Raw genomic sequence first — 22,273 nt, 5'->3', positions numbered from 1 at the left:
GTTATTACCAAAAACACAGTTTTTCTCGTCAAAAATGAAAATTATTTTCAATATCAGCAATCTCCTGTGTTAGCATGGTCAGTGGATGAAAAAAATGAAGATAAGCCAAACGAATCAGAAAAAAACAATAAATCTGATATATTCCAAAAATATTTTATTTGCAATGCAAAATTCAAGATAAGATCAGTGTTTTTATTTATTGTAAAATTTCAAAACATTTTATATGAAGTGACATTATAGACAAAGGCATTATAGGTAAAGAAAATAATTATTTCCAGATTTTCCGTAAGTAAAGAGGAAATTTGAGCCAAATTATAAGTATCAATAACTTTTTTTAGTGCATTGACTTTTCAAGAAAATATGTGAATATTTTCTTATTTGACCTTGGCAGTCTTATGAGAAATATATTCCCGGCTCATTCGCCATTTCGTTCACTTATGTATTGACTGCTAGCTCCGTCAAAGTGATCACGCTCTGCTATACAGGTGGCTGATTGAGACATACCTTTGGTTGAGAACACCTCTCCAAACTTGTAAATTTGAGCAGGTTTTTTATTTTTATTTTCCTGCATAAATCATACACATCCTAAACTGTATCACATCATCCGTGTACAAAAAAAAATGTTTATAGACTTTATGTCCTTTGTGTTATGAAAACTGTAGTTAAGCAAAAATTATTTGCAGGAACTAGCAATTATATATATTAACAAAAAACTATTGTAAAAAATATCTTGTATGAAAAACGTGTAATTAAACTTTTCTTTCTTTCCAAACTTGTAACCGTCTGTGTTGGCTCTTATACCTCTATCAATATAATTTAATTCATTTTACCTACCTTTCATCAAAGTTCGTTAATAAAATATTTCACTAATAATGTGTTATCACGATACATATAATAGTATACCTACTCGGTTTAATTGAAGTTTTTTTTACTATTGATTAAAGATAATATCGGTTTCATTACAATTTCGATATTAAAAGAACTTTTCTCCTTCAATGTAACTTTATTTCTGATATCTGAACTTGAATCTGTTACACTATAGCGGTAGCGTGGAGAATCATGATTTGATTGTTCAATGCTTTATAGGAATCCTTCTTTCATAACTTCACAAAAGCTAAATTATTAAACTGAGAAAAACATTGAACCTTTTGAAACACGAAAGAATTTTTATGAATAAATCACTTATAAAACAATTTTTTTGAGCATCGTTCGATGATAATTTCAAAATTAATCAAATTATGTTAGGCTACTGCTATAGTGTTCCGTCAGAAAAGAAGTGACGAAAGATAGCATCACAACAAATACATCAAGGCCATTACTATCTTATTAATTTTGTAAGATTCGACTCTAAGCAGCAGTCAGTCGTCTGTTTTCTTGATCTATGGGCTGTAACCATACTCCATAGAATAGGAAAATAGAGACTGACGACGACTTAGAGTCGTTTGACTTGTTCACCCTCTTTTACTGAAAAGGAATGATAATTAGGAAAGAGAGCGCTCGAGTTTATATCCCAACTGGTTCCTATCTTCTGAAGGATGAGCAGCCCACGACGCCATCTCCTGGGAAAGTAAAGAGTCACTACAATCATATATTTCCAAACCATAAAAAGTCAAATGTACCTACTTCATTCATGAAAATTGTTTGTAAAATGTTGTGTATATGTGAATTTATGTTCAAATATGTGAACATATAAGTTTGTATGAGAAATTTTCGTTTTATATCTTAATTTGAGGGTTTATTGTCCTATCTAAAAAAACATCTTTAGTATCATATCACTCATATTTGTCATATAAATGTTTTTTATTATATTTTTACTGATAAGATCATCGAAGAATTATACTTTCCAGTTTCCACCGCCGGAAGGAAAAGTGTTCCTATGTGAACAATGAATTACTTTTTCGTCCGCTTGAGGGAAGTGTCGCCTAGCAACGATAACAATTATATTTCATGCCTGTCAAAATGAATTCAACATGATAACTGTGACTAGGCAAATTGTTCTATTAATCAATCAATTATAACAATTGTTAATATAAATCTTATTTAAAGTTGGATCTCCAGATTTTTATGATTAAAAAAAAAAGAATAAGATATTTTATTCGGAGAATTGACTTCTCATGGCTATGAGCTATAAAAAGTTACACTTCTCCTTATGAATAATAATATACTATTGTGAATTGAAGCTAAGGGAATTAAAATAATGTTGAAATGATAGTCATTTGAAATACATGTTATTTACTATTTCAACTAAAAATAATACATATTTTCTAATCTCTTAACAATATGTCCCAAATTTGCTGCTTGAAATTGTATATACTTCATCTATACTTCTAAATGCTGATGTATTTTATAATTTTTTTCAATTGAAAATGTAAAAACTCTGGGACAAAATAGATGAATAATTGCTAAACTATATACAATAAATTTTCAACATTATCAGTTGAATATTAAACAAGACTATATTTTCTCCATTAACAAATATTCCATTCAAAATAATTTTGCATTTACATATTTCATCAGCAATTAAAAAAAAAATTGCATTGATTTGTTGATTTTTCATTTTGCATAAAATACATTGGAGAAATAAAATACAAGATGAATATATCATAAAAAAACAATCTGCAGAAAATGTCCATCTTTATTTACAAACTAAAACAAGATATCTTCATCTCCCTCATCTAGTAAGTTCGCAGCCTCCATCTCCCTTTCTATTATTCCTAAAGCAGCTTTTTCTTCCTCAAGTTTCTTACGAGCAATACGTTTTTTATCTTGTATCTTCTTCAGGCGATAAAATTCTTCTCTTTCCAATTCATCAAGTTCAGAAATAATATAAGCTAATGTGCGTTCAATTCTGGGAATAATCACTGAAATTTTGAACTTATTATTATTTATTATTATTATAATAAGGTGAAGAGTTGAGGCCAAGCCTTAAACTCACAATATGGTAAGACAATATTCTTTGGGAAAAATTATCAAAATGAAAATTTGAGAAATTTCATTGCAATTAAGTGGCCTTATTAATCAAATCTTCAGAAATTTGTATATAAAGATCTTACTCACCATGTTCAATTGCATTTACCCTCCTATTAGTTATTTTGATAACATCATCAAGAGTAACGAAAGAAGTCTGTAATGAAGCCAACTCTACCAACAGCTTAATTGCACTTTGATAGTTCTTCTTAAGTTTTGCAAGTTGTTGACCTCCTCTGGCCAAGCCAGCCAATTCATAAGTATCAGTACCATCTTGATAGCATTCAAAAACAGGTAGAGTAACACCTAAAAATCATTACGTGAAATATGTTTCTTCCCCTGAAGTGGAATATCAAATTACCAGCTACATTATCCTTCTTAGTACGTATTTTGAGTTGGGCTTTAGTGACATTCTGAAGTACAACTTGATTGAATTCTCCAGTCGCAAATTTTGCCTCAGCTAAAGAGAAAGCTGCTTCTTTCATCACTTCTCCCATAAGCGTTTTGGTCTATAAGATAAATCATTTTCTTATTAGAAGAAGCCAAATATGAGAGGTCTTTAATGAACCAACCTCAATTATTTTTCCCAAAATCATCCTGAAACGCATTTGGAGAGCATCAGCTTTTTTCTTCAATAAACTGTGACCTTTTTGGGCACCTTTCAGCCTAGATTTCATCAGCATTTGGGCTCTGTTAAAAGAAAACATAATAAGCACCCTTAAAATAAAGGACACTCCTATTTCATAATAGATTTTATATTTATTGTTATACTCAAATGAAACAATAGTGTTTGATAAATTTTAAATAAACAAATCATACCCTCTGGATGGAAATATTGGAAGTTTATCTTTTCCACTCATTTTCTGCAAATTTTTTAAGACTTTCTAAAATCGAATTTTGCTCACAAGACTAGTCAGCTGACTTGAGTAGGTTGCTGTCAAGTTGATAACTAGAATTCAGAGTTGCCAATTACGATGAAATGTTACCAATCTATAACAAAACCATTCCTTTTTGTGTTTTTCTAAGTTTTTATAATTGAATAAAACATTTTTATTTTTGTATATTCTAATGATTATAGCATTAACAATTCATTTCGGAATTATTGGAATGAAATTTTACTGAAATTAAAATAGAATTGTCATTGTCAGCTGTTCAAAATGTTAGTATTGTTTTGATATATTTTTTGTCAACAAACGTAACTCTTTTATAAAAGACTCAATTATTATGATTGCAAGGATGTCATTCGTTAATGATGTCTGCTATTTATGAATTCGATAATCAACTCATTAGTAATTAATTTTTAACAGAAATTTATTACTTAAAATGACATTTTATCAACATGGATTTGGTTGGTTTCATATTTTATCTCTTGAATTCTTCTACATTTACTCAGCCAGTGGTAATATACCAATAGCACTGAATATAACTGAGGAATGCTTTGATGTTATCGAAAAAGCAAATCTTAAATTTTTTGGGAGGAGAGCCATTGTTGAATGCCAAGAAGGATACGATCTTGAAGGACCTTCAAATATCGAGTGTGTAGATGGCCAGTGGAATCATAAGCCTCGATGCGTACCTAGATGCTTAGAACCCCCTCCTTTAGGAAATGGTACTCGAACCATTAGTCAACCTATAGACTTTCAGGGGCTTCATCCTAAAGGAACACTGGCTACATATGTATGTTCTGAAGGATTTTATTTATATCCTGCTAGTAGTAAATTGAGAGTATGCGAAGAGGGAATTTGGACAGGATCTGATGCAAAATGTTTTAAATATCATAACTCATTCACAGGCTGCATGAGACCACAAGAAATTATGAACGGCTACTATGTCTTTGAAAAACATGGTCAACTCGATCCATTTGATGTTGGACAGAGAATACATTATAGCTGCCGAGAGGGATACATTTTAGATGGTAGTTCAGTACAGCAATGTCTAGAGAATGGGGATTGGTCTCCCAAAATTCAACCCACTTGCTGGAAACCAACAATTGGTGAGTAGCAGTTTTATTGAATATTTCCATTGCTTATTACAACTGAGTAAAAATCTTGAAATGATTCGATATTAATAATTGAAAAATTGAGTATTCTTAAATAAGCAGTACGAGAACGATATTCAGCTTTGTTGAAAAATTGTGCTGCAAAAAGATTCAAATTCCTGAAATTTGCTAAATCTATATTTGAAACTTCAAAAATTAATCAAGTTCTCTGTAATTTTATGTCACATTCTAGTGCAGGAACCTGTTTGAAGTTGATTCGTATATTGACTAGTAGATGGCGCCTCGTAAAACATTTCATTTCATTCTTATTGATTAACTCGCCGGCAGAAGTCGTTCGTCCGATCGACCTGTCTTTTCGCTGAAATTTTATCTCGGTAAGAACATTCCTCCGCAAAATGTTATAAAGGGTTTGTCGAAATCTAGTTGAAATTTGTGTATCCTTCTTCAAAAATGGCTGGACAAACAATCAACGACCGTCTTCTTGCTGCCAAGCATAGTTTAGCAGGTCAGGGTTTGGCAAAATCTGTGTGTAAAGCAACAACCGAAGAACTTCTTGGACCTAAGAAGAAACATTTAGATTATTTGGTTCATTGTACTAACGAACCTAATGTTTCTATTCCTCAAATGGCCAATTTATTGATGGAAAGATCTCAAAATACAAGTTGGATTGTGGTATACAAGGCATTGATAACTACTCATCATCTTATGTGCTATGGAAATGAAAGATTCACTCAATATCTTGCCTCAAGTAATGTATCATTTCAATTATCGAATTTCGTCGATAAAACAGGAGTTCAAAGTGCAGTAGGAGCACGAACTGGTTATGACATGTCACCTTTCATAAGACGTTATGCCAAATATCTGAATGAAAAAGCCTTGTCGTATAGAGCAGTTGCATTTGATTTCTGTAAAGTGAAACGAGGCAAGGAAGAGGGCACATTACGTTCGATGAATTCAGAGAATCTTCTCAAAACCTTACCCACTCTTCAGAACCAATTAGATGCTTTACTGGAATTCGATTGTACCCCCAACGACCTCACTAATGGTGTAATAAATATGTGCTTTATGTTATTATTTAGAGATCTCATTAGATTATTCGCCTCTTATAATGATGGAATAATCAATTTGTTAGAGAAATATTTTGAAATGAATAAGAAACAGTGTAGAGAGGCTTTAGACTTGTATAAAAAGTTTCTTATTAGAATGGATAGGGTTGGTGAATTTTTGAAGGTTGCTGAAAATATCGGTATCGATAAAGGAGATATCCCTGACCTAACTAGGGCTCCCAATAGTTTATTGGATGCTTTGGAATCTCACTTGAGTTCATTAGAAGGAAATACTCCTACTACTGCTAGTACTCAAAAAAGTCTAAAATCTGGTGTTTCTGCATTATCTAATACTACTAATGCTTTTGCATCTGTTGATGATTCTTTTAAACAGGCAGCTGTTGCGGAGGAAGAGGCTGCGCTGAATCAATATAAAGCAAAGATAGGTTCACCTTCTGCTTCTCAAACTAACCCGTTTTTGAATGAAGAGCCAGCAGTTGTGAAAACTGATCCCATATTAGATCTCTTTGCACCTGAATCTGTATCCAGTTCAGCAGCTCCACCCGCACAAAGTGGGTCTAATGCATTAGATGATCTTCTGTCACTAGGAGGTAATCCTTTCGCTGATGTATTTACATCAGCTCCTTCGAATACAAGCATGGCTAATGGAAATATATTTGGTAGTGCCACATCACAGGTTCCTTTAACTACTCAAGCTACTGGGACTAACTTGTGGGGAAGTGATTTTATTGCTCATTCTCAACCTCCTTTCGGATCACAGACACAGCCTACGTTCACTTCTCAACCGCAATCAATACCATTTTCAGCTGGTAGTGCTTTCTCGAATGTCTTTAATCCTGCGGAACCATCTGTATTTGATCCTTTAGGAGGTTCCGATACCAGTATACCTTCTACAATTAAAATGTATCCTACTGCTGCTGCTGCTCCGCCCCAAAGGCCCCCGCAACCAACAAAACTCCTAACTGGAGATCTTGAATCCAGTTTGACTTCTCTAGTTGAAAATCTTACGATGGATTCAGGTAGTCGTTCTTCCCAATGGAATTCTCCAAAGAATCAACCCAAAGCTCCAGTTACTAATTGGCAGCCTCAGGGTCAACCTATGGTTCCAACATCCATTTCAAGTTATCGGCCTATGGCTCAACCAATGTCTCAATCGATGATGGGTCAGCCCATGAACATGACTGCAGTACAACCTCAACAACCCATGAACATGATGGGCAATGCACCCCCATCTCAGCCAACTAGCTTCGATCCTTTTGGGTCTTTGTAAAATATAGAGATTCAAATCTTCAAAAATTCACCAAAGAAAGTTACAGTTGAATAAATTTGAAAACTGTATTCGAAGATGTTCCAGTTGAAATTTTTTTCTGTGATTTATTCTAGACTTGTTTTTGATTTTGCTTTAATGTAATGTATACTATGCAGTACTCCAATATCACATAAGAGTTGAAAATCATAAGAATTTTTTATATAAGTATATTGTTTCGTTCTATATGTTTTGAGCGCTAAAGTTCAACAAAACCAAATACTCTTTAACTTTTATTAATACTCTTATGAAACTGTGACTTAGATCATGTATATTCCTAATGAAAATATTTTTTGTAATCTTGAAACTAGTCCTTGTTTTTATTGAGATTTTTATTGTTCCTTGTACTTTATTTATTACTTTTTTTATATTGAATGTAAAGCTTTTCAAAAATCGTTATATAAGTTGAAAGTTGTTATGAAAAGGGCGCAAATATTTATTTAAGAGCAGTAAATGGCATTGTTATATTTATTGTTTTTATGGGAGAATATTATCAATCACTCTGTATTAATTTAACTGTGACCAGTGTATAAAGAGTATCACCAATGCCATAACTTAGTTTTCTAGGTACTTTAGTTTTTCCTTTAGGAAAATTGTATGTAATTGAAAACCATATGACAATATATGAAGGAAAGAGCTGTTGAATATAAATAAAAAGCTTAGATGTCTGAGATTCCTCAATTAAATTATTCTTAATTCCACTCCTCAGTCGATATTGTCTTAACATTCTCCATCGGAAATTGACATTGGTGTTTTGGGAACTTTGTTTAAAGGGTTTCCTTTTGTAATTTCTTTGAAGATGCCCTGGTACAGCATTACTATGATTATTGAAATTTATTTTTATTTCCTATGTACAATTTTCTTCAATGCAAAGGCTGGGGAAAAATTATACATGAAGAATAAAAGTGTTCATAGTGGATAATGGTTCAATAGGAAATAGAAATTCGGCTTTAGACAGGAGTATACAATTTTTTCATTAATTCAAGAACAACCTATATATCGCCATATATGGGATGTTATTGAATGAGTGTGACAAACTTCAGGGGCTAATTCTGCATGAAAAAACAGTGATAGTTGGCCATATAATTTATGTTGGCAAGTAAGTTTTTCGTATTCGTATAAGGGGTGTTAAAGAATTTCTTAACACCTTGAATCGATTGTAGAGCATTGGCATAGAACTTATCTTTCACCTGGGCCGAAAGAAAAAGGTCTAAAGGTATTAAATCACAAGATATCGGTGGATAATTGTGATCACCTCTTCAATGAATCACTCAGCTAGGAAACTATTCTTGAAAAATTGCGATTGTTTCGTTGCTTCTGTTGTTTTACACGTAACGCCGTCTTGTTGAGAATAAACGTCATTCAAATCAATACCTTCCAATTGCGGCCATAAAAAAATCATTAATCATATCTGATCGAGGAGAAATCGACGATGAACCTGGTTTTCGTCAACACTACGGGAAACGGCAGCAATATTCTCAGTTGTTCTTAGGCGTCGCACACGGTTTCGATTATTCACATCATTAACTTGTCCCAAAGCAAATTATATGAAATATTATTGTTTTATACCCAAAGGTCACGTGAGTCGAGAATCGAGAGAAATGTCAAATATAAACGATGTATGCGCCATCTGAAACAGACGCGGTCCCTCGAAATCAAGTATATTAAATCTGAAAAATCTTCCGTTTGTCTGAAAGTTTAACAGGTATAAGTAGACACACCAGGTTTTCTATACATTTAGGAAAACCCCGTATATTCTCTAGAACAGCCATACTCAACGTGCGGCCCGCGGGCCGCATGCGGCCCTTTGCCCCCTTTTATGCGGCCCGAGCAATGGCCTAGTCCAGTATTACAATTTTCACAATAGTATCACAAATAAAGTTTCGAAATTACGCAAAAATAACGGTATCAATATTCACTCATTTACCTTTGTTTTCTCCCTTATTGCGTACACACAGAACACTATATCCATAATAAAGGGTGTTTTTTTTTAGAGCTATAGAACTTTAAATAGCAATAAAACAACGATGGATTATTCGATTGACATGAATTTTATTTATCTGCAAGATAATCTTGTGGTATTACATTTTAAATATGATTTCTGGCATATGACCGCCACGGCTGGCTCGGATGTAGTCCAATCTGGACGTCCAATTTTCGATGACTTTTTCCAACATTTGTGGCCGTATATCGGCAATAACACGGCGAATGTTGTCTTTCAAATGGTCAAGGGTTTGTGGCTTATCCGCATAGACCAATGACTTTACATAGCCCCACAGAAAGTAGTCTAGCGGTGTTAAATCACAAGATCTTGGAGGCCAATTCACAGGTCCAAAACGTGAAATTAGGCGGTCACCAAACTTGTCTTTCAATAAATCGATTGTGGCACGAGCTGTGTGACATGTTGCGCCGTCTTGTTGGAACCACAGCTCCTGGACATCATGGTTGTTCAATTCAAAATGAAAAAGTTAGTAATCACGGCTCTATACCGATCACCATTGACTGTAACGTTTTGGCCATCATCGTTTTTGAAGAAGTACGGACCAATGATTCCACCAGCCCATAAACAGTCAGTTTTTCTGGATGTAAGGGTTTTTTGACATACACTTGAGGATAAGCTTCACTCCAAATGCGGCAGTTTTGTTTGTTGACGTAGCCATTCAACCAGAAGTGCGCTTCATCGCTAAACAAAATAAAATGGACGTAGTGCGCGATACCTATTCCGCACAGAACCATTATTTTCGAAATAAAATTGCACTATTTGCAAGCGTTATTCAGGCGTGAGTCTATTCATGATGAATTGCCAAACCAAACTGAGAATAAATCACTTAAAGTTATATACCTCGAAAAAAAACACCCGTTATAAACAATGGATTCTTTATGTCATAATATACCTAATCTTCTTAGCGAGAATACCGTATCTCGCGTTTTTTGCTCTTGTAGTTTTCATTTCTATGGATTCTTGGGTGCGTTTTTTAGCTGATTATACGGTTAAATTGTCATATTATTGTGTAATTTTTTTTCTGATCAGTACCATGATTTTTAAAACCTCTTATTAGCATTATTTCGTGAATTATGCTAATAAAAGGGTTTAGAAATCATGGTACCTACCAAAATAAAAAATTGCGATAACAAAAATTATTCCAATTTTCTTAAAATCGTCAATAGTACCCCTATTTTCGTTGTTGGCAGCGTTTACTACTAATACTACTACTACTAATATTACAAATGCAAAAAACGTAACCTGCCTGTCTGTTACGCTTTGACGCATAAACCACTGAATCGATTTTGATAAAATGTGGTTCACAGACAGGAACTACTAGTGCTTAGGAAAGGACTAAGGCTACTTTGAAACCGATTTAAAAAAAAAAGTTTTGATTATGCGCGATAAACGAAAACCGCGCGGGCTAAAGCTAGTTTTACCACTAGGTAAATTACTTCGGTCCGCAAGAATGAACAGTAGCAATTATGCGGCCCGAGGTGAAAAAAGGTTGAGTATGGCTGCTCTAGAACATAAAATTTTTCCCTTCGGAAGTTGTTTAGTAGATCGGACATATCTGGTTAAGTTTGCTTATGAAGCATTAACCGGTAAAAGTTTGCGAATTTCGTTGCAAGATCTTTCATTCCTATGTTGTCAGATCAGCTTCCATTAAGAAAATCGTTTGCTAAGTACTGTAATTAAAGACCAATAATTCATTTGAATAATGGGGATACTGTTATCAGGGCATTATTTATTGCGTTATACACGGTGGATATTACTCCGAGGGACAGTTCGGGAGGCTGCAAATTGCCAATTCCGATTGGAGACGAATACGCGTACACCTTCGGATCGTTGCCGGTATAAAAAAAAGCGCGATGCATTATAAAGTCCATACATTCAATTCGATAATTTGACTTTATTTATGACGTTTAATTCTACCGCGTCTGGGATGCATTCAGGTCATTTGGGGTGGTCATCGACTGTTGAGATTGGCACTAATGACTGGTTCTGAAATTGGGTTCCGTTTTGGCCAACGCGACAGCTTTGCGTCAAGCGTACGATGCTTATGTACAGGCTGTTTATACTGACATCTCAGTTTATTCGAGTAGAAATGATAATTGAGAAAGATTTCGTATTCAAATCTCGAAGTATTTTTTTTTTTAGAAACAATTACAGTATAACTTCAGTAGTCCGGGCAGATATCGTTCCGGTACCTGTCCGGATTATTGAGGCGTCCGGATTACTGGAGTGATTTTAATTTATGAAATAAAGCAACTCATAAATTACCAAAATGAGGTTTATTAATCAAGTCACAAAAAAAAATTATTTTCTCATAAAATAAAACAAATTTGAACAAAACTCATAAGTACATGTAACACGTTATGTAAATATGTACAGGGTGGGCAAATAAGCGAGGTAAGCGGCTATATCTCAGGATCCGCTCATCGTAGAGACTTGCGGTCAAAAATTTTAGGACTAAAGTGTACAAGAGAACACACTGGAAATTATTTTCAAGTTCATACCTCTACCGCTAGGGGGCGTAATAGCTACCGTCAAGTAGAAAAATGAATTTTACTCGAAAATGTTTCATATGAAGTTGAAGAAAAAATATCATCACTGTAATCCTTGGACAATTCTCTATCTTTTTGAATTGTCACTTTCGATTTTACGACATCAAATAAGGGTAGGTGAAAGGGAGGAATCTGACTGATTGAAACGCCTGTAACTTCAGTTTGGCTCAACATTTTTGAGCAAATTAGATCTCCTCTGAGAGATAATATCTTGTTGATTGAGGACAAAATATAGTCATGATAAATTTGTTTTTGATGATTTCGATAGGGGGCGCTAAGTCAGAAGTTCATTGTTTTGTTCATTTTACTTCGAAATTTCAAATGTAATGATATGATTTTTTTAACAGAAACAGAAATTCATCAAATTTGTATGAAAAAACCAAAAGAACGCAAAGCGATAGCTTCAGGCGTTCTGGAGTTATGGCCGAAAGAAGACACAATTTAGTTTTCCAGTGCATCAGTTGAAGAATATCTTTTTTCGTCCATAACTCCAGAACGCCTGAAGCTATCGCTTTGCGACCTTTTCAATTTCAATTTCAAACAAATTTGATGGGATTTCTGTTTCTGTCAGCACCTAAAGACAAAATTTGGTTTTTCGCAGTGCATCAGTTGAAGAATATCTTCTTTCGGCCATAACTTCAGAACGCATGAAATGATCGCTTTGCGACCTTCAGGTGTTTTCATGCAAATTTGAAATTTCGCAGTAAAATGAACAAAACAATGAACTTCTGACTTAGCGCCCCCTATCGAAAGCAGTAAAAACAAATTTATCATGACTATATTTTGTCCTCAATCAACAAGATATTATCTTTCAGACGATATCTAATTTGCTCAGAAATGTTGAGCCAAACTGAAGTTACAGGCATTTCAATCAATCAGATTTCTCCCTTCCCCCTACCCTTATTTGATGTCGTAAAATCGAAAGTGACAATTCGAAAAGATAGAGAATTTTCCAAGGATTACTGTGATGATATTTTTTCTTCAACTTCATATGAAACATTTTCGAGTAAAATTAATTTTTCTACTCGACGGTAGCTATTGAGCCCCCTAGCGGTAGAGGAATGAACTTCAAAACAATTTCCAGTGTGTTCTCTTGTACACTTTAGTGGTAAAATTTTTTACCGCAAATCTCTACGCTGAGTGGATCCTGAGATATAGCCGCTTACGTCGCTTATTTGCCCACCCTGTACATGTAGGTATTTATAATATTGTATACATACCTACATATTATGTATGTATGCAAAATGAAGTATCTTCTACTTTTTTGAAAAATACATATCAATTTTAGTTTGGCCCTTTTTGGATGCATCTATATCAATCGCCTTGTCTTTAAGCCTTTTCGAAAGTTATAAATCTTCAAGGGGAATATTATTCTCCTCAGTCCACCTGATAGCTAGACTTTTCTGTGAGTGTAAGTGTTTTATGTGATCGTTTGACTGCATCCATTGCGTCCGGCACGCTCAAAAACAAATTGCAGAATGAAAGATGCTGCCGCCACGCTGTTTCCAACCGACATGTAACTGTTTTTCACATGTATAGGCAGGAAAATGCTATTGTTTTGCATAATGAATATTTTCGCGCCCGGATTTCAGAGGCAAAAATTTCAAAATGCCCGAATCCCAGCAGTGTCCGGAATACTGGAGTGTCCGGAATACTGGAGTGTCCGGAATACTGGAGTGTCCGGGCTAGCGACTGTCCGAACTATCGAAGTTGTACTGTATATATAGGCGTATAACTTTGCTTCCGCCGTTTTTCTCCGAAATTCGAAGCTTTATTGTAAAAAAACTGATTATACACTTATGATCCAAAGTATTGTACATCGCTGACCACTACTTTCTCCTATCTTTCGGGCGACGTACGAATTCCGCGTTGAAAAAACTGGTCATCTTTTGAAGCGATCCACGCGTCGATCCAATTTTTTATTTCTTCATAAGACCGGAAGTGCTGGTCAGTCAGGCTGTGTGCCATTGATCGAAACAAGTGATAGTCCGAGGGAGCAACGTCTGGAGAATACGCCGGGTAGGGTATGACTCCCCATTTCAAAGTGTGACCACTTTCGCAACATAGGGTCGAGAATTGTCATGCTGTAAATCACTTCATCATGTCTCTCGTTTGTCTTTCAATGCTCGGCTCGAACGCATTAATTGCGTTCGATAACGATCGCCTGTGATTGTTTCAGTCGGTTTTAACAACTCATAATACACTACGCCCAGCTGATCCCACCAATTACTGAGCATGACCTTGGATCCGTGAATATTCGGTATAGCCGTCGTCGTGGAAGCATGACCGGGAAATATCCATGATTTTCTGCTCTTAATGGGATTATCGTAATGAACCCATTTTACTAAATACCAACTTGTTGCGTTTTTTTTGCATTAAAGTGTATATATGAAAGTTATGAAATTGAAGAAATTGACAAAAACTATCAAACGCTCTGTATCTTGATTATAAAGAGATATAGACTCCTGCAAATATAGGTTATTCTGACTCGCCTCTGTGTTCTCTATCTACCTTTAGCTTCCGCCCATTTCCCAATGATCACCCTGTAGAGTTATGTGGCCTCCAAAGGTGCAATTGACGAATGGATGACGAGCCCTCAAAAGCTTAAAAAAAAAAACTTAACGTCATTGCTTTCCTCATTTTTTTTAACTTACTAGGGATCAGAAAAACTGGTCAATTCAACTTGAATAAAACTTTTATTCACAGAAGTTTATCATTAGGTTACTTATTCTTCTCTGACTCATTCCAATTTTTGATTGTTGCAGTCATCTTCAGTGCAGATAATGCAAACTGGAAAAGAAACTTTGGGATTCTCTCTCAGTTTATTACAGTCCATTGTGTTGTCGTAGCATCCTCTGAAATAGGTGCCTTCACCTGATACTGCCAGGCAGTATTTCTTGTCTGAGGTACAGTTAGTGGATGGTGGCTCGTTTTCGCATGATACTTTACTTGTACATGATAGACAATTCAAAGAAAACACTGAAAAAAATAAATTTTGCAGGAATATATGTAAATAGTTATGTAATGGTATATTACATTATATTCTCAAACATAATTATCGAAAAAATACATATAGAATTATAAAAATTCAAACAACTGATTGAAATATTTTTTCCGAGGTATGTAGAATTTTAAGTAAAAAAATTTTTCAGGATTGAAAATTTATTCGAAATTGAAAAATATTTTGCTTGAGAAAGTTTCATCCTACCGTCACTACTGAAGCAGACTATCAAACAAATTTCCGCTAGATATTTCAACATTCTTAAATTTTTTCACCTCTCCTGATAATTTTTTTACGGGTCAATTTATATGTTTACTTTTGGTATTTTATTGCATGTAATTATCTACGGTACCTAGCTATTATCTCATGGACGATTATCCGAAAATATGGCCATATTATTGATAGAGATTAAAATTTATGATCATGATAGACTATTTTAAGAATGTTAATAATAATCTTTCGAATATGGAGTAATTTTGAACAAATTCAAACTACCCTTTGAAATTGGTAATTTTTTATGTAAGGGGAATACTAATAATACTTCTTCATTTTAAAAGGTAATGAATGTCTTACCATAGCCTGCAGCGCAAGCAATTAAAAGGATTTGCGTTAAATATTTCGCCATCATGGGTTATCTAGAATGAAATTTGGTAATTGAGCAGCTCATTTATACCTCATTTTATCTGTTTAATATTTTAAAAATGTTAATTTCTCAAATTTCAGAATATTCGTAATATCAGTTCATTTACATCAAAAACAGATTTCGATTTTTTTTTGAATAACATGTGAAGGAATTAAAATGGTTTACTTTTTATTTTGCTTATATCTATTTCTAATTTCGATTGGTATTATTACTTCATATTATTATTCTCAATTCGAGTGACTGAATGGACTCTTAAGATTCTATACATAAATTCGTTGAAGAGTTCAAATCTTAATATTGTGACTGAAAGAAAAGTATGTTAATCTGTAGGAAGGCTATCTTACCAAAAACCACAGAAGTAAACGATAAAAGCATCCGTATATTGTAATACTATTTCATCATTGTATAATGAATTTGAAATTGCACAAAAGATTTTATCAATTTAGTAATTTTTAGTTGTTCTTCATTGGTATTTGGTACCAACCATATATTATGATGTCCATCAAACGTAAGTTTCTTCAAGATTTTCAGGATGAATTAATTGCAAGAAGTGAATAGTTGTTTTGTTCGTGATCATTTCACTATATTTTTGTTGATAAGATTCAATTGTGTAGAATGAAAATAATCTAAACAGGTGCTCCTTAAAAACATTCTAATATTCAAGGGAACAATAATTGAAACCATTTTGAGAAAAAACTTCAAATGTACGAATGTCATTAATGTCCTAGCGTTTGAGGAACAGGGCGATAAAATTTCGAGAAAAATATTTTTTTCTTAGCCTCTGTGCTACTAATGTGCTTGATCGGTAGATGAAAATTCGAAGCTTGTAAAAAGTCATGTTTATTTTTGGTATTATATTTTGAACATTGTTTCTTTTTATTGGTTTTTTTTATTGGTTTCTTAATATTATGTAAAATGGCTTGTCCGTATAAATAAATAAATAAATAAATATCTTTATGAAATTTACTACACGTTCTCATTGTATCAAGATGCATTTTCTGATGTATGTTTATACATACATCAGAAAATGCATCAATGTCTTCATTTTTGCCAGTGGCTTCCGATGGGTTTTGCATATATTAAATATATGTTTTTGTTCAAAATTTTTTTAATTAGTGACATACCACTGATAGCTTAGCATTTTGTTTTATCATTTTCAATAATAATGAATATATGCGTTGGTTTAGTTTCCAAGGTTTGAATCATAACTGAAATAAATCGAAAACAATTTTTTTTTTAATTTTTATGACAGCATATTTATTGTACCCATCCATAAGACATTTTTCTTATTCTAAAGGCTGGTTGTTGCAGTTGTCGGTTTGACATAGGTGACAAACGGGGAAAGCTATGTTACCATCCTTGTCTTTAACACCACAGTCCATTGTATTATCGTAACAACCTCTGAAGTATGTATCTTGACCAGATATCGCCAAGCAATATGTTTTATCTGGGGTACATGCCGTCTTTGGAGCATCTTCACAGCCTTCTTTGCTGGTGCATGACAGACATTGTAACGAAGTCACTGAAAAAGAAGATGAACTATTTTAAAACTGATGTCTTGATTTTTATTCTCGAAAATGCATATTTATTGTTTGGAAGATGCTTCCACAATGTTCAATAATTTTACCTAATATTACCTCAGTATTTCTTATTAATAACAAATATATATCTCACCATAACCAATCAGACAAGCGACCAAAACTATCTCAGTTAAATATCGCGCCATATTAGAAGTGAAGGTAAGGAATCAGCTGTTTTTTTATGTTATATTTCTTATCGGATAATGGTCTTTTATATGTGGAAATGTAAATTATGTAAATTAGAATGAATACGAAAATGAGTTTGAGTGATATCCATAAAATATAATCTGGCAGGATGAGTATTTCGAATTATTAGGGATATTTATAGTTTTGCAACATAATGGAGGAGAAGAAATTTGATTTCTATTCTTTGAACGTGAGAAGATATATCCTCACCTTCTGCAGGTTTGAATTTATTCCTGGGCCCTGGGCGCAGAAGATCTACAGGCTCCTTTGGCAGTGTCGAAACATGCAGTTTAGCAATTTTTCGGATTTTTATTGACTTCAGAAGTTACAAGAATTTGAAACAATTTATTTTCATGTATGAATTAAAACTAGGACAATTAACTAGAATATCAGTTGATACTACAACTAAAATGTTGTCGATGGTTACTTCAAGAAGATACATAAAATGATAGATTTATTTCGCCTGTCATGTCATCTGACAAGGCTTGTTTCACTAAGGACGGTATCAACAACAATCATAAATAAGATGTAGGGATATGTAGATATGGGCTTAGATGTAGATATCGGCACTGCAAAATTCATAAGCAAGACTAAGATGTCACACTGGTGCGCTCACTTACTCTTGAAAAACCTTAAGATTAAAGGAGCGACTTTTGAAGGGACCAGCCTTCTTGAATTTTAATGGTATTTGTCCCTTTTCATTTGATTTCCGCATTGTTTCTTATAGTGGCGCTCAAGTCGTCTTCCTGTCAATGTCGTTTTGAGGTTAAATCGACAATGAACTTCTGTTGATGGAACAAATGAAAATTTTGAAAAGATGCCGTTAGTGCGAACCCATTAAATCACTGATAAGTGGTTAGAGAAGAAGAAAATGCCGTTAATTGGTTGATTTGTATAGCGCCACCTTGAGGGAGAAAAGTGACCCATGCCCAGCTGAGTCGCCAGAGTCATCTTAAACTAAATATAATCAGTGAATATACCAGTATTTTAGACATCTTAGGCAAGAGCAAGACCATTTCAGCAATGTTTTAGGTCCAACGTTTGGGGTTCGGTTTTTAACAATGATTTTATGCCAGTATATCTTATAAATGATCGTTTGAATGCAGATTTGCATAAACATTTTTTGGAGTACAACTTTTATGACTTCATTGATGATTTTAAAACTCAACATGGTTGGTAATATGTGATATTAGCACGATAAAGCACCACCACACAGAAAAAGTCAAATAGATGCTTGGTTAAATGAAAATTTTCGGAATCAATGGATTAGTCAAGGGGAATAATGGAATGGCCATCTCGTTCATCGGATCTCAATCCGTTAGATTTTTATTCATGTGGACGAAAAAAATTGAATTTATACAGAGTTTTAATTCAATTGAAATATTCAGGTGGTAAATTTGATATGGTACACTCTCTAATGGAAATGTCTATTCTTCCCGAAAGGAGTCGAGAGAATGAGATTTGCCCACGTACATCGAACGCCGAGGAAACGGAAGAAAGGCTGGCGACTCCCTTATTTCATAATTCACATCCTCGTGTCCTAGAGTGTTCCATCCCGAACCGGCCGGTGAAGAAAGCGCCGAAGATCTCTTTGATCTTACCGCCGCCGTCTTCTTTGATACACATACGACGTGGGAGGTCCCCGAATATTCGTCATTAATATCCCCTTGTTCAGAGTGATCTTGTTGCCTGCCTTGTATGTTCTGAAGTATGTATCGCGTGTTTTCATAAATTCTGTTAATGCACTCGGCCAGTGGAGTCGGTGCTTGCGCTAGAAAGATGTTTTTGGTACATCAATAATAAAAATCCTTCATATAGATACCACTCAGGTGTAGATCATGTCAAAACAATAGCAATATAGCAAAATAGCATATAAAACAACAATTTAGTGATTTCTTTCGAACCTAGTTTTGATCTAGTTTTGAAAACAGTTGGTAACCTATTCCATATTGATATAATAGCGTAATATTTTTTGTACAGAGGTAAAATTAGGTTTTTCTTTACTAAAATAGAATTTGCTCCTTGTAATGGGTGTTTTGTTTCGAGGTATATAACTTTAAGTTGGCATTACTGTTCAAGATAGCGACCGATTTAACAGCTGTCAAGTGATTTATTCTCAGTTTGGTTTGGCAATTCATCATGAATAGACTCACGCCCGAACAATGCTAGCAAATAGTGCAATTTTATTTCGAAAATAATGGTTCTCTGCGGAATACGTATCGCGCACTACGTCCATTTTATCGTCGACAAAATCGTCCAACAAACTACGTCAAGAAACAAAACTGCCGCATTTGGAGTGAAGCAAGTGTATGTCGAAACACCGTTACATCCAGAAAAACTGACTGTTTGGTGCGCTTTATGGGCTGGTGGAATCATTGGTCCGTACTTCTTCAAAAACGATGATGGCCAGAACGTTACAGTCAATGGTGATCGGTACAGAGCCATGATTACTAACTTTTTCATTCATGAATTGAAGAAACCATGATGTCCAGGAGCTGTGGTTCCAACAAGACGGCGCAACATGTCACACAGCTCGTGCCACAATCGATTTATTGAAAGACACGTTTGGTAACCGCCTAATTTCACGTTTTGGACCTGTGAATTGGCCTCCAAGATCTTGTGATTCAACACCGCTATACTACTTTCTGAGGGGCTATGTAAAGTCATTGGTCTATGTGGATAAGCCACAAACCCTTGATCATTTGGAAGACAACATTCGCCGTGTTATTGCGGATATACGGCCACAAATGTTGGAAAAAGTCATCGAAAATTGGACGTCCAAATTGGACTACATCCGAGCCAGCCGTGGCGGTCATATGCCAGAAATCATATTTAAAATGTAATGCCACAAGATTATCTTGCGGATAAATAAAATTCATGTCAATCTAATAATCCATCGTTGTTTTATTGTAATTTAAAGTTCTATAGCTCTAAAAAAAACACCCTTTATTGTGGGCATGTTCCATTTCCAAGTTTCCGAATTTTGATTCCCGCATACGTTTCACAACAAGAATTATAAAATTAAACAACTCAAGTTACATCGTAATACACATGACTAAATTGTCCTGAAGAATTTGAGGGAGGTGTATTATTTACCCCATCACTAGTCCTGAAGTTGAGATCCCCTTTCCCCTAATATCTCACTTCCCATAAATCCCAAGATGCTCTAAAAACTTGGAGATACCATAAAGCCTCCTTTTTTTTTTAAGATCTGGACTTGTCTTGCGGGGAAACCCCATTTGTACCCCACAGCTCCGCAACTGTTATAAAGGGTACGAAAAACGAGTATTCTGCTGGACCAGGAACGGTTGTTGAAATAAGTTGTCAGTCAACTTTTCACGAATTCGACAGGAGAGTGGTTGGTACATGCAGGCCTTCCAGATTGACTTGTGTTGGCGGAAGGTGGATCGGAGAACTCCCAGTTTGTGGTAAGCAGGAATAAATCATTTTTATTACCTTTCTAAACCTTAAATTGATGAGGGGATTTTGCTTGTTGCAGCATAATATTTTGAAAGACAAGCTTTATAAATATGGTATTAGGGGAAAAGCGTACGAATAGATATCCATGAACCTAGATAATAGGTTACAATCCGTTAAAGTGGTTGATAAAGGAGACACATACATGTCTGATCTTATGGTGAATGCACAGGGAGTTCCACAGGGGTCCATACTTGGACCTCTGTTGTTTATCCTGTATATCAATGAGTTACCTTCTGTTATACCAGACTCATTTACCACTCTTTATGCAGATGATTCAACATTTCTGTTTAGTGATGAAGACCCAAACATTTTAATGTCCAAAATTATGAATGCTTTATTGAAATTCTCTGCCTGGTCTAGTGATGAATCTTTGTTATTTAATCCAACTAAAACGAATTTCATTGCATTTCATCCTCGCCAAAAAACTTTTTCCCCTAACTTTGATATATTGGTTAACAACTCAAATATAACAAAAACTGAAAATGTGAAATTTCTGAGAGTGTTTTTTGATTTGGATTTGTCTAAGTTTATCAAAGTTGTTGAATTCCAAATCTTTTCAAATTAGAAATTTGAGGAAAACACTCAATGTAGATCACATTCGTTTACTTTATTTCAGTGAAATGCAATCTAGGATTAGTTATGGGATTCGTATTTGGGGAAGTTCTCCTCATGTTGAAATGTGTTTTTGTTACAGAAAAGAATTCTAAGGTGTATTTCAAATGGCTCATTTTTAGACGCCTGTCGGCCTGTTTTTGTCAACCTGAGAATTTTAACTGTGTATGGCATTTATATATTGGATTAGATCACATCGGTGCATATCAATAAAAACAGCTATTTAAAGAATAGTGACATTCATGCTCACGACACAAGATATAAATCAAACTTCTCTATACCTTACCAGCGAATAGAAATATGTAAGAAATCACATGTAGTAATGGGAATTAAACTTTATAAAAGGCTTCCACAATGTTTTAAAGATATTACCTTAGGGTAATATATATCCTTAAAATGGATAAAGACCGTAAAAATATCATTGACTGTAGAGCTAAAGGACGTGCACTTGCTCTTGGCAAAGATAAGGGAAAATATAAGGAAGCAGCATCTGCTGTAGAAACATCTTAGATATATTTTTCTTTTATAAAATTACCTTAGGGCATAAATTTAAAAAGGTAATAAAGAACTATCTTCTGACATGTGTCTCTATTCTGTTGAGGAATATTTTGAGAAAACTCATTGAACTATGTCCGGACAACTACATTCACTTTGCTTGATTTTAAATATTGACTTACCTGTGTGTTTCTAGTGATTTTTAGTATTTTCTATATGTTTATTTATTGCGTTACTGTATTTGTTCATTGAAATAATTGCTTAGTTCTTGAATTTCAAGATAAATTCTGGTTTCAGTTTTAATTTAAATCTTTAATTTGTTCCTATTCTGACTTGTCTTATGTCATTTGATATTATGAGACCAATAAATTCTATCTATCTATCTA

The 22,273-nt window shown here is 34.3% G+C and overlaps 3 protein-coding genes across 4 annotated transcripts in view; 2 read left to right on the top strand and 1 right to left on the bottom strand.

Moving 5' to 3' along the window:
- Positions 1-2,617: 2,617 nt before the first annotated feature.
- On the bottom strand, positions 2,618-3,946 carry LOC123685029 (V-type proton ATPase subunit D). Its single transcript, XM_045624585.1, has 5 exons — positions 3,787-3,946; positions 3,540-3,657; positions 3,329-3,476; positions 3,058-3,273; positions 2,618-2,861 (listed from the first exon to the last, which is right to left on the bottom strand). The coding sequence occupies exons 1-5, from the start codon at positions 3,825-3,827 to the stop codon at positions 2,647-2,649; spliced, it is 738 nt and encodes a 245-aa protein (XP_045480541.1). The 5' UTR covers positions 3,828-3,946; the 3' UTR covers positions 2,618-2,646.
- Positions 3,947-4,112: 166 nt separating this feature from the next.
- LOC123685028 (complement factor H-like) overlaps positions 4,113-22,273 on the top strand; it is a 35,117-nt gene continuing 16,956 nt past the window's right edge. Inside the window, exons 1-2 of one of the 2 annotated variants that reach the window (XM_045624582.1) lie at positions 4,113-4,960; positions 20,510-20,728. In XM_045624582.1, the coding sequence (XP_045480538.1) occupies positions 4,291-4,960; positions 20,510-20,728 (889 nt within the window). In that variant the 5' untranslated portion in view covers positions 4,113-4,290. The remainder of the gene's footprint in view (positions 4,961-20,509; positions 20,729-22,273) is intronic. The other variant, XM_045624584.1, reaches the window with a different exon arrangement.
- LOC123685027 (phosphatidylinositol-binding clathrin assembly protein LAP-like) lies at positions 5,159-8,007 on the top strand. Its single transcript, XM_045624581.1, has one exon. It carries the CDS (start codon positions 5,417-5,419, stop codon positions 7,301-7,303), a length of 1,887 nt encoding a protein of 628 aa, XP_045480537.1. The 5' UTR covers positions 5,159-5,416; the 3' UTR covers positions 7,304-8,007.

The sequence above is a fragment of the Harmonia axyridis genome, chromosome 7 (assembly GCF_914767665.1).
Source record: "Harmonia axyridis chromosome 7, icHarAxyr1.1, whole genome shotgun sequence".
In the NCBI taxonomy this organism is placed as follows: domain Eukaryota; kingdom Metazoa; phylum Arthropoda; class Insecta; order Coleoptera; family Coccinellidae; genus Harmonia; species Harmonia axyridis.
The sequence above is the reverse complement of the archived record's forward strand: the minus strand, read 5'-3'. Positions and strand labels throughout refer to the sequence as shown.

What these genes read in the sequence shown, in the direction of transcription:
- LOC123685029 (XM_045624585.1), bottom strand. Translation starts at nt 3,827, where the DNA reads ATGAGTGGAAAAGATAAACTTCCAATATTTCCATCCAGAGG. An exon ending in CCAATATTTCCATCCAGAGG is followed by an intron (nt 3,658 to 3,786) that starts GTATGATTTGTT and finishes TTCTTTTAACAG; the next exon opens with AGCCCAAATGCTGATGAAAT. An exon ending in TAAGAAGGATAATGTAGCTG is followed by an intron (nt 3,274 to 3,328) that starts GTAATTTGATAT and finishes AATGATTTTTAG; the next exon opens with GTGTTACTCTACCTGTTTTT.
- LOC123685027 (XM_045624581.1), top strand. Translation starts at nt 5,417, where the DNA reads ATGGCTGGACAAACAATCAACGACCGTCTTCTTGCTGCCAAGCATAGT.